We start from the raw sequence: 13,419 nt of genomic DNA on the forward strand, positions 1-13,419 counted from the left end.
ATTGACTTGATTTGGTGTATTAGACATCGATTTACACATTCTGTAATAAAAAATTGGTTTTAACAAGAGAAATAATCATTATAGCAACTTCAAACTTCCTGGGAAATTTTCTATGAACATTTTTTCTAAAACTATTTCTTTATGAATTGATTTATGAATTTAATGATTCAATTGACTTGATTTGGTGTATTAGACATCGATTTACACATTCTGTAATAAAAAAATTGGTTTAAACAAGAGAAATAATCATTATAGCAACTTCAAAATTCCTGGGAAATTTTTTATGAACCATTTTTCAAAAACCATGTCTTCATGAATTGATTTATGAATTTATTGATTCAATTGACTTGATTTGGTGTATTAGACATCGATTTACACATTCTGTAATAAAAAAATTGGTTTTAACAAGAGAAATAATCATTATAGCCACTTCAAACTTCCTGGGAAATTTTATATGAACATTTTTTCTAAAATTATTTCTTCATGAATTGATTTATGAATTTCATGATTCAATTGACTTGATTTGGTGTATTAGACATCGATTTACACATTCTGTAATAAAAAAATTGGTTTTAACAAGAGAAATAATCATTAAAGCAACTTCAAACTTCCTGGGAAATTTTATATGAACATTTTTTCTAAAATTATTTCTTCATGAATTGATTTATGAATTTCATGATTCAATTGACTTGATTTGGTGTATTAGACATTGATTTACACATTCTGTAATAAAAAAATTGGTTTTAACAAGAGAAATAATCATTATAGCAACTTCAAACTTCCTGGGAAATTTTCTATGAACCATTTTTCTAAAACTATTTCTTCATGAATTGATTTATGAATTTATTGATTCAATTGACTTGAAATGGTGTATTATACACTGATTTACACATTCTGTAATAAACAAATTGGTTTTAACAAGAGAAATAATCATTATAGCAACTTCAAACTTCCTGGGAAATTTTCTATTAACCATTTTTCTAAAACTATTTCTTTATGAATTGATTTATAAATTTAATGATTCAATTGACTTGATTTGGTGTATTAGACATCGATTTACACATTCTGTAATAAAAAAATTGGTTTTAACAAGAGAAATAATCATTAAAGCAACTTCAAACTTCCTGGGAAATTTTATATGAACATTTTTTCTAAAATTATTTCTTCATGAATTGATTTATGAATTTCATGATTCAATTGACTTGATTTGGTGTATTAGACATTGATTTACACATTCTGTAATAAAAAAATTGGTTTTAACAAGAGAAATAATCATTATAGCAACTTCAAACTTCCTGTGAAATTTGCTATGAACCATTTTTCTAAAACTATTACTTCATGATTTGACTTATGAATTTATTGATTCAATTGACTTGATTTGGTGTAGGGGAGACTGGAGTAAAATGGGACACCGGGTCAAAAGGGACAGTGGGGGGAAAAATAGTAGATGTTAATAAAACTTTAAAAATTTTTAGTATGTTATGTTAATCTGTATAATCTACTTCGGCATGAAATTTTGTTGATTTTTGTCAATAACTGCATGATTTATTGACAAAACTAAAAAAACGGTTTTTATTTATAAATTTTTGTCTCCGCCATTTTATGTTTATAGAAACAAATAAACGATAATGGCATGTAAATTTAATATTGAAATGAAGCTGATTCATTTCTTGATCGTTTAAAACAAAAATTAGAATTTTAGACCAATTTGTTTAGACGGTATGAACTTTTTAAAAAAAGAGTCATAATCGGGTTGTTTGGGACAGCCGTTTTTGCCTAAAATGGGACAGTTACGGACCAATCAGCGTACAGCATTTTTAAGAGGGTCGGTTTCCTGACCTAGAAACGCAGGATGTCCTACAGCTCCATAAGGGTTTTTGTATATATAAGAAAAAAGGTTCATTAACACAATAATTTAATTGAAACATTTATAAACTCAAAGAGTCTATGCAGTGGAACACTTTTTCAATTTTTTTCAATTTTATTAATGAATTTTAAGGCGAAAACGGAGGACGTCCCTTACCACCCACCCCAGTGTCCTCACTTACCCCAAAAAATAGGCTCCTCCCATAAATCTGAGTAAACTTTAAAGGACTTTTATGGGGAAATGGTTTATTTTAAAATTATAAAAAAAATATGGGGGGGTACATTACAAAAAAGAATACATAAAAAAAATTTTTTAACGAAATTAAAGAATTAGTTGGGGAGATATAGGGGGCAAACGAAAACCGTCCCGTTTTACTCCAGTCTCCCCTATTAGACATCGATTTACACATTCTGTAAAAAAAAAATTGGTTTTAACAAGAAAAATAATCATTATAGCAACTTCAAAGTTCCTGGGAAATTTTCTATGAACCATTTTTCTAAAACTATTTCTTCATGAATTGATTTATGAATTTATTGATTCAATTGACTTGAAATGGTGTATTATACATCGATTTACACATTCTCTAATAAAAAAATTTGTTTTAACAAGAGAAATAATCATTATAGTAACTTCGAACTTCCTGGGAAATTTTCTATGAACCATTTTTTTAAAACTATTTCTTCATGAAATGATTTATGAATTTAATGATTCAATTGACTTGATTTGGTGTATTAGACATCGATTTACACATTCTGTAATAAAAAAATTCGTTTTAACAAGAGAAATAATCATTATAGCAACTTCAAACTTCCTGGGAAATTTTCTATGAACCATTTTTCTAAAACTATTTCTTCATGAATTGATTTATGAATTTCATGATTCAATTGACTTGATTTGGTGTATTAGACATCGATTTACACATTCTGTAATAAAAAAATTGGTTGTAACAAGAGAAATAATCATTATAGCAACTTCAAACTTCCTGGGAAATTTTCTATGAACCATTTTTCTAAAACTATTTCTTCATGAATTGATTTATGAATTTATTGATTCAATTGACTTGATTTGGAGTATTAGACATCGATTTACACATTCTGTAATAAAAAATTTGGTTTTACCAAGAGAAATAATCATTATAGCAACTTCAAACTTCCTGGGAAATTTTATATGAACATTTTTTCTAAAATTATTTCTTCATGAATTGATTTATGAATTTATTGATTTACTTGTCCTATGGCATATGCAATATCTGGTCTAGTCATAACCCTGATATGCACAAGTGATCCGACCGCTTCTCGATGGGGCACAGCTTTCATTTCATCTTCTTCTTCCTTGTTTTGGGGTGACATCCCAGGTGAGAGCCTACAGCATGGATCAGCAGGGATGGTGGGTGGTGTACAGGTAGACATGTTGAATTTTTCAGCTATCTTGACGACGTATTCTGGTTGAGAAATGTATACCATTCGCTTGGAATGATCTCGAATGATGTCGATGCCAATGAGTCGGTGGGCAGGTAGAGAGCGAGTTTCAAATGCCATTTTTAGATGATCCAGGATGTCTGTAAGAGTTCGTTTGCGGTTGTTCAAGATGATTCCATCATCAACGTAAATGATGAGTATAATCAGCATCTCATCTATCTCCCCTTCACGTTGATGTTGGAAATATACACACGGGTCAGCTTTGATGGTGCTGGATAATACACGGTTCCGGATGTAAACCACATAACCGACAGCTTCGGCCCAGAGTGTAGAAGGTAGATTGCTTGCAAGAAGTATGCTGCGGGCTGCGTCCAGTGGCGTCCTATTCGATTTTGTTGAAGCTGTGTGAGGTCTGAGATCTAGTAGATAGAGAGTGTTGCCGGAACTTTTTCCTGTTAGTACGAGTTCATCACCATGATGAAAGGAGACCATATCTTTGGAGAAGTGAGCTTCCAATCCAGAGCTGGTAGCAGCAGCAATCTAAGAAATTCTTTTCTTCATGAATTGATTTATGAATTTATTGATAAAATTCATAAATAAAAGAACAAAAATAACAACAAAAATAAGAACAAAAATAACAACAAAAATAAGAACAAAAATAACAACAAAAATAACAACAAAAATAACAACAGAAATAAGAACAAGAATAAGAACAAAAATAAGAACAAGAATAAGAACAAGAATAAGAACAAAAATAACAACAAAAATAACAACAAAAATAACAACAAAAATAATAACAAAAATAACAACAAAAATAACAACAAAAATAACAACAAGAATAAGAACAACAATAAGAAAAAAAATAACAACAACAATAACAACAAAAATAACAACAAAAATAACAACAAAAATAACAACAAGAATAAGAACAAGAATAAGAAGAAGACCTTTTCAGAATGATAATAACCTTTATTAATGATAGAAAAGAATGCTGTGACTGTGCTGTGCATTTTTCTAAAACTTTTTCTTCTTGAATTGCTCTATGAATTTATTGATTCAATAGACTTGAAATGGTGTATTAGACATTGATTTACACATCCTGTAATAAAAAAAATGGTTTTAACAAGTGATATAAATATTATAGCAACTTCAAGTGCTGTGCAGTGCTGTGCCTGGAAGAATTTCTTCTTGTTTCTATTTTATAAACATCTTGGATGTTTTTATGAATTCATTGATTCAATTAACTTTAAATGATGTATTGGACAGTGATTAAAACATCCTGTAAGAATAAATCGCTTTGAATAAGCGAAACAATAAATATATCAAATTCAAATTCATTGAAGTGGTGTTTCCCACCTCGCCAAAGCAGTATTTTTGATTTTTCTTCAACGCCAATGCAAGATATATCTTATACGGAGTTATCTTGTGGTTTTATTGTAGAATAGCATATTCCACACTTATTCAGAATTATAATTACCTTTATAAATGATAGAAAAGAATGCTGTGACTGTGCTGTGCATTTTTCTAAAACTTTTTCTTCTTGAATTGCTCTATGAATTTATTGATTCAATAGACTTGAAATGGTGTATTAGACATTGATTTACACATCCTGTAATAAAAAAATGGTTTTAACAAGTGATATAAATATTATAGCAACTTCAAGTGCTGTGCAGTGCTGTGCCTAGAAGAATTTCTTCTTGTTTCTATTTCATAAACATCATGGATGTTTTTATGAATTCATTGATTCAATTAACTTTAAATGATGTATTAGACAGTGATTTATACATCCTGTAAGAAAAATTCGCTTGAATAAGCGAAACAATAAATATATCATATTCAAATTCATTGCAGTGGTGTTTCCCAGCTCGCCAAAGCAGTATTTTTGATTTTTCTTCAACGCCAATGCAAAATATAGCTTGGCGAAGCTTGGCGAAGCTTGGCGAAGCTTGGCGAAGCTTGGCGAAGCTTAACGTCTGTTAGTCAAGGGATCCCGTGACGTTCGGTATGCGCTCACGAAAGAGGAGCAGAAAAAAAGCGGGGAATATATAGGGAAGAAATTATAACTGCCAATAACACAAACCAAATAATCAAAAAGTGATCGGTTCAACCAAATTAATGCATAATCTTATTTAAAAAACCGAAAAATGCATTTTCTGTTCACATTTACTTAGTTAAAAACTCACAGATCCTCCCCAAATCTCTTTATTTAAAATTAGGCGCTTAGGATGCAGCGTTGCCATTTTTACAATTTTCTGAAATTTCGTAAAATTTCTTACACACCGACGTATGATGGCCCCAAGGCCCCAGATTATGACGTCTGTCTGTCGGAAATTAAATAAAGTTGATATCCCTCTATTTTTTAAGATATACTGTAGTTCAGATTTTCTAAACAAAGTCTATTTTTTTACGGTTCCCGCCGACTTCGGGATCGCGTCCCGCTTGAACGCCCCGGCTGCCAGCGGCCGCCAGTCGACAGACTTGGCTTTTCGTGTGTGTCATACCCCCCCCCCCCCTAACCATATTTTAGCCTCAAACATTTTGCTAAAGAAAAAATATTTTTTGGTCGCCCAGCTCCCAGACTATAAGTTCCCCGGTCTCGACCGGGCTCAAGTTAGGCCTACTAGTAGTTTTAGAAAATTGGTTCATAGAAACTCTTCCAGGAACTGAAGTTGCTATATTGATTGTTTCCGGTAGTAGCCTCTAGCCTATTTCAATCACATCAGAAATTCTGTCATTGAAATCAATATTTTTTCGAAACAGAAGAAACATTTTTGAGTTTTTACTGGTGGCCATCGTCACGGTGCGTCTGTCATATTAGACGCTTTTTAAATGGCAGAGGGGCAGACGAAAACCCGTAAGTCCGTTAAGAATAAGATGGCAAGATTTTTTTAGCACGAAGACCGGAGAAAGGCAATAAGATTTTAACAAAAAGAAATTTTCAACCTATTGGTTGGTCTATTTATATATTAGTCAATTTTTTGGTATTGCAATGAATGCTTTGTTGAAATGCATCTCTGAAAGTATATTGCATCAAATTTAAGTTCACACTATTACTCTTTTCAAAAATTTCATTTGCCATGGTATATAAGAAGACGTAGGCCTACTACTAGTAGAGTCTGGCCTGCTTTTAGTAGGCTTAGTGTACAACGGTGTAGTAGATATACTTTCAAAAGAATTCATTTTCTCGGTTAAAGGCATGTGTCGCTGGTGTTTTTTCGTAGTTGTCTGTAATTCACTAAAACTGTTTGGTCCACTATCAATAAGATTGACGTCTTCAGTGCTTGTTCTAGAAGTAACAGTCTTCAAAGTTGCAATATTAATACAGGAAGTGGTAGAGATGTTGGATTGTATTATGATGGGAAGTGTGCTTGAAAGTGAATGAGTTCTCTGCTGCTGTTCTTCATTTGGCTTATTTGAATGGTGATATTTTTTATTAGCATGATCATTACTGTCAAAGTATTCATTCACTTCGGTGGCGTACTGTCTGTTGCGGAGATTGTGAGAGATGCATGCGGTTCCGTTTTTAAAATAGTCCGGCATGCAAACGCACATACCGTAAACGGAAGAGCATTTTGCGTTAGCAGAACAGCTGCTCCGTGCTGATTCTATCTCGTCCACGAAACAAGGGCTAAATGTTGCCATGATAAATAACGTCTGTTTGAAAGAGAAAAAAAAAACATATAAGTTGCTGAAAAGAGTTAATCAAAAAACATATCCATGGTCCGCGATTCAAAAGCCATTGCAAGATTTTAAATAAATAATTGGCAAATATGGCCATAAGAAAATCTATAACATCCGAAAAGTTATGCAAAATCCCTCACCACGGCTTGTCCTTTCCGTCTTAGCTCGTTGCCAGTCATGTTACTGAACAGTTTACACATTTTGTGCTGGTCAATATCGTATTGACTGAAAGAAACTATTTGACAATCAGCTGTTCTACTGCATAGACGAACGCACGAAGCTAAATCTGGTAGTCGTTTGACAGAGAGAAGTGGTTGCCCATGAACTGCAAACCCGCGAAGTATCACTGGTCGCAAATCTTGTCTCACTGGCACTAGAGTTACCACTTTTGGCGAAACGATCCCATAACTGAAATCCTGCTGACGATGAAGAGCGCAGTCACAAGCTTGAAATTCCGGTGGGCATGAAGCAGTAGTTTTTGTACCTTCCGACTTTTGGTAAGCGGAAGCGCTGCGAGATGTTGCGCAAACGGAGGCGGCCGAACACAGAGGATCATTACGGCATAACTCCAAGCTTTAAAAAAATCAAATATGTCGTGTTAAAAAAAATGATTGCACATGTATCTATGTATGTGAAATTATTAAAAATCTAACCAGTGTTTCCAGGAAGTGCGGAGGCAAACGGTACTTCGATTGGTCCAAATTAAAAGCAAAGGAAGCACGAAGGCCTTGTATTGTTCACTCTCTAGGTATTGAGGAAACGATTTAGAACTATTTTCATTGGCATACTGGCACTTGTCAGATAACTCGAGGGACAAAATCCGAGAACAGATTCTTTTTCGACTTTGCCACCATTTTTCTTGTATTGTTGGAATATTATTTTGGGATATTTGAGCGAAGAGATAATGGATTGGTTTTACTTGTAGACTAATCACGACATAATGTTTTAGAGCTGATTGAATCCAGTGATCAGCCGTTTGCAGGTCATTTATTGGAGGAGAAAGCGCTGAACCGGAATAAATTTGTGTTTTGGCTGATGCCATAAAATCTGTTGCCAGCTTTTGGCTATTCCTTTTAACAGTAAAAGCATTACTTCGTGAAACAATGTAGAGTCCGGTAGCCGTGGCATGGGAAACGAAACTCAGATTCTTCCGCTTAAACGAGTCAACCGTTTTCCTGTCTAGTGTAAACCGAATAACTACTTCCGTTCCAAGGATTACTCGATCAACGTAATGAGCTCCGAAATCCTCGATGAATTCATCCAGCTCTTCCTCGTCATCCGTGTTTTCGTTAGTTGTCATTCGTAGCCGATGCGCATATTCGCGTTTGATTTGTGGTTCATGGCTTCTTGAGGTGTTGACAAGAGGACAATTCAAGTGAGTCATAATGAACAGATTACCTGCCATTAAACCCGCCTGAATGTTTAGCAAGTCGTTGTCGTTAGCACTAGAGACTGCGCTGATAATGGCCGAATTATTAAATCTGTGGTCTTCATCTTTAAAAGAGAACGCTAAGAATCGGCGAGTCCACCGGTGATAAGCAGTAAGGTTGTCAATCAGGACAGATTCAACATTAGGCTGGCAGCGATCCGCATTCTGTGTTATTTGACACTCAAGCAGTAAAGTGTGCTCTAGTAGAGGTCTTCCATAAATATTCTTGTGAAGTGGATTTGCTCGCATGATGTCGTATCCAGAGGTGAACAGTGCAGATGGATAACCCACCGTTGATCGATTATGACAGAAAAGTTCCGGCACTGACGTGTAAAATAAAAAAAAACACAGATAATTTCAGTCTGTGAAGTCCATAACTTCATGACCAGCATTTTTTTTAATTCGTTGTAAACTAATAAACTGTAGTATACACAATTACACATTCCATATTTGAACTGCTCAAATTAATTAACAGCATCAATAAACCACGCAAATCGTGCGCTGTATCGTATAAAAATTGATATAATGGGAGTATTTATTATACCTTGCTTTGATAATGAATTCGAATGCGATTCAGAATTCGAACGGGAAGAGTCTCTCGTGGTTTCTTGACGGCTGCTCCAAACTATCAAACTATAGATGTATTTTTAGTTAAATAAATTACGCTTTAATTATTTTGTCGCCTTACACATTTTTTATTTGTAAAGCTAATTGGGTCTAAAGAAAATTATGGCGTTGCGCATGTTTTTCTTCTTCCAAACTGAATTAGGACTAAACGGATTGCACGAAGAAAGTGTGTAGGATTTTTATTAGTATGCGGAAGCACACGAATTGAATACGTACGCAATTCACCGTACAAATGAGATGTGTCAAGTTTGTGATTTATTTGTTTTCATATAGAACTGAATGTCAATTCTTTCAAACTATAAAATTCTTTGCGGACTTGAACGCGTGGTAACTTAGAATTAACTGCACGTATTGCATCGGTCAGTCCAGCAATAAATTATTTTCAAAGGCTATATTGTTGATTCAGGTTTAGGGTTATTCTTATTCCAAAGGTATAAGTTAGAAGAATCATTTACGAGCATATATACGTGACAAACGTACTCATTCGAGAGAGAAAAGGCCTTATATGTATACGCCCACCCGCAGCCTCGCTCACTTCTATATAACAGCTACATCCCCAAAAATGTCGTCTGGGGGCTGGAAGAAATGATCTCTGCTGCGCTTTCAATTTGTAAAAGGCTCCCACAAGTCAACGTGATTCATGGCAAGATAGGTAAGATAACGATGCATATGTTATTGCTGTACTAGCTGCTGAACTTCCATTTATGTGAATCCCGATGAGCGCTTTATCAACGCTTTCCTTGTTCGCCCCTTTCATTTATTTACAGAGCCAGATATTAAAAACCAAAAAAAACGTGAGGAAATCGTCAATAAGGATATTCATCTCGGGTTTCTCACAATATTTATGGCAAAAGAGCGACAGAATGTTTATATGTTTGAACCAAGAGGTCCTGACTCTTGAATGCAGGTTCTCAATTGTCAACGAAAATTTTAGTGGAACGCTCGCGTAGCCTCTTGTATAACAGTCTCAACTATGCCGCACTATTACTGCGCAATAGGAAGCGGAACTAAAGCCCAAGCGGATTAAGACAAGATTTACTATCTTGTGCCATTAAACGGCTTATTCCTTTTGAAAAATAAACACTGAATTTTGGCCGTTTGCGGTTATTTGAAATTTATGTCATCTATCTATGACAGCTGATGCAGATTCTTGATGTGTGTTTATGTGTGTTTTTAACTTTCATCGATAAAATATATTATATTATTTTACATAATTGACAGCATTTTTACTTAATTTAATTTCTTTTTAAATGCAAATATCATCACCTTTTCACGGGAGTAATCGCGTTTAAATGTGCTTCCTTGAATCACAGCATAGTAAATCGGTAAAACTTTTTTTTTTTATTTCCCTTGTTTTAGAATTACTTAAGGTTAGATGTAATAACTGCTTTGTAACGAATATGCTGGATTTAAAAAAGAAATCTTTTTTTGGTATTCCTTACCCCAATGAAATAGCACCGACTAGGAGTATGAACAAAATAAAGCTGGACCACACACAGGCCGTCCGGTTCCATAGCGGTCCTTTCGTCACGCAGACTGGGGATGAGGACTACATTTAAAAAATATCGATAGATAAATATTTCAAATATTCGACCCGAATTATAATTATGAGGTTTAATTGGTGTTCTTGTCAGATATTTACCTTCGAAATCGCTGGACATTCTTCAAGTTCCAGTCCCGAAGCCAAAACTTCGGAGTTGTTTGACAGCATAAAATTGGAGTTAGAATTTATTCTTGAAATTGAACTGTGGGGTCCTGCTGCAACCGGAACACTTTCGGATTTGTAATCAATGTCAAGCGAGCTTCGGGTAGTTGGGAAGGTGGACAGCTCATTGTTGCCACAATCATTATCGTCGATGTTGAAAGAGACTTGTCTTATTTCTTCAACCATTTTAAACCTGAAAATGGTTTGCGACAAAAAACGAAATCATATTACTATGACTAGATGTTTGCGCAAAATTATCCACACTGCCACACATTAATCCATGATATTGAAGCGAGACTGCTGTGTTGGTTTTTCTATTGTTATTTTTTTTCTCTGTGGTAGAATGATAGGCTACACCGATAGTAACCGTTGTATCAGCCACTTTTGTCCACACGTTACGCTATCCTTAAATTTATTGTCTAGTGACCCAAAGTCATATTGTTGAAACATCTGTTGAGAGAAATCCACCAGCCCCCCCCCCCCCCTTCATTGGCCAGCAACCACTGGTCGACTCGAGTCACTTATTATGTCACAGCCCTATAACTTTCTACCTAGCTTGGATTTATGAACCATCGTCGAGGTAAAGGGAGTGGTGACAGTTAAGGGAGAAGGGAAAAAAAACCAGGTTGTACTCCATCCAATCTTTGCTTTTTACATAGATGTAGAACATAGGTAACAATGTTGTACAGTTCTCCTTTACATGAGGGGAGTCAAGAATGGGACAAAAATCATGAAACTATAGTCAAAAGCTTTTTATAAGAATTATCAGCAGCTGTTCGCCGTGTTGCATCCATTTTATATCAGTGCGCCCTACTTGTTTAAATGTACATAATATTTTGGGTAATTTACAAATTATATTTAGTATTACCGTAAATCAATAAAAATGTGAAAACTTCATGGGCGCATAGCCAAACAGATACACGATCAGCTAAGGAAAATTATTTGTTTAGCAAAAAATAAAAGAGTAATGAAAGAAGCGCGTGCACAGGCATACATAGGCCAATATTTAGTTCATGATTCATGGTGTTTTACCGCTTACTATTTTTGAAGTGATTCCAACGCAGACTAAAGAAAGTTGAAAAATTTGGTCGAGGGTGATGGAGATAAAAGTGATGGATTGGTAAGGTAGCCCCTACCCAGTTCCAGCGGAGCCAGCGAAGCGAAGAAAGATTACTACATAAGATATGAATTGTTCAAGTAAAGAAAAAGTCAAAATGCTGAAACTGAAGGTATGTTAAGCACATAGATAAAATCAAAGGCATACCTCCTACTTTTTTTTTCTTTCTAATTATGCGCTGCAGGGAAGTCCATCGAGGATTGATGACGTATTTTAGTTTCCAGATGAAGTGAAGTATTGTGAAACACTATGCAAACTTATTGGTTTGAATGATCCATAAATACGATGCTGATAATGGAAAACAAAAAGCATCTGTTCCGAAACTGGTTTTCTTAACTAGAACTGAGGCGAATAGAAAAACACGTCCGTCCTTCGCCGTGAACGCTGTAAAACTGAATAAAAATATGAGTGTAGACTGTAGACATACATAGACAGTACAGCAGACCTATTACACGGTCGCATGGGTTCACACAGGACACGAACCTATAAAAAGTTGGAAAAGCAAAAGCAAAAAAAAAAAAAAAAAATCTTCGTGATTTCTCTTAGTCTTGGTCTATTGGTGTTGATATCTAAAGAAAATATTTTTAGAAATTCTTGTTTTAATGGAAGAATATCAAGCGAAATATTAAGCATAATTGTACCAACTTAGATGAGCAACTAAGTTGTCGAAATTTCACGTTGATCTAGCAGCTGCATTTGTTTTTATACTGATATGAATTAAACTACACTATTGGGAGGATTTGGTTGTGCATATGGAAAATTAAAAATTAAGTCTTCCGTGTCGACATGTTGTGCGCAGTTGCCTAACTTGATTGTACAAATTCCAAAAACAAATACTCAGACTAGAAATCATTTGTAGGATTTTTGTTTCGTGAAAACCAATGGATTTCACGTGAAATCAACATTTTTTATTATGTGTGTACGTAAGGAAACGGAATAATTTGTGGCTTGACAGCTGGTCCGATACTATCGTACGTAGCCTACCGGTACTTGTGTACGTAGCGGAGTGATCGTTTACTTACACGCAACACCCCCACTGAGAAATCTTGATAGATATTTATTCTAGTCATGCATGCTAGCTGCGTGAATTTTAGCTCGTGGTCTAGCAACTGAGTTGGGAATTTTTATTTACTTTATCTGGGCATTTTAGAATGTTGTCTACTCTACCTTGAGTATTTCGAATATTAACCGAGAGATCACGTCATTATATATCGGAAAGGCATATTTGGAGCTAATTATGTATTAACGGGATCGTAAGTAACAGTAAAAAATTCAAAATTCAATTGTTGAAAATAAAAATATTTGTAATTAATGATCAACCATCGAATAGACGAATGAGTTATGCGGATCTTATTTTTCATTCCGATGAAATCAGGAACTAAATGCTTCAATTTCCGTTTCTATTCGCGTCACTAACGTCGTACTTATAAATTTTCAGATTAGCAGTGCTTATTTTATAGTATTTATTCATAGCTAACACAAACTTACTGATTTATTTATGTAACGCGCATCACATTAAAAAAACGATTTTAGCGCGGCAACGTATTTTTATTTCAAACACCTTTTTGCATCTCT

General features: G+C 34.6%; 1 protein-coding gene across 3 annotated transcripts; it reads right to left on the bottom strand.

Annotated features, from left to right (window-relative positions):
* Positions 1 to 6,218: 6,218 nt before the first annotated feature.
* LOC124332815 lies at positions 6,219 to 12,222 on the bottom strand. Of its 3 annotated transcripts, none has more exons than XM_046788917.1 (8): positions 11,999 to 12,222; positions 11,767 to 11,900; positions 10,665 to 10,920; positions 10,465 to 10,571; positions 8,940 to 9,028; positions 7,620 to 8,718; positions 7,107 to 7,539; positions 6,219 to 6,939 (listed from the first exon to the last, which is right to left on the bottom strand). In XM_046788917.1, the coding sequence occupies exons 3-8, from the start codon at positions 10,911 to 10,913 to the stop codon at positions 6,328 to 6,330; spliced, it is 2,589 nt and encodes an 862-aa protein (XP_046644873.1). In that variant the 5' UTR covers positions 10,914 to 10,920; positions 11,767 to 11,900; positions 11,999 to 12,222; the 3' UTR covers positions 6,219 to 6,327. The 3 variants fall into 3 exon arrangements, with proteins under 3 accessions (XP_046644873.1, XP_046644872.1, XP_046644874.1); XM_046788916.1 differs by having other exon boundaries at positions 11,992 to 12,222; XM_046788918.1 differs by having other exon boundaries at positions 11,760 to 11,900; positions 11,992 to 12,222.
* Between the last annotated feature and the right edge of the window lie 1,197 nt (positions 12,223 to 13,419).

This window comes from Daphnia pulicaria, chromosome 1, assembly GCF_021234035.1.
Source record: "Daphnia pulicaria isolate SC F1-1A chromosome 1, SC_F0-13Bv2, whole genome shotgun sequence".
Classification (NCBI taxonomy): Eukaryota; Metazoa; Arthropoda; class Branchiopoda; order Diplostraca; family Daphniidae; genus Daphnia; species Daphnia pulicaria.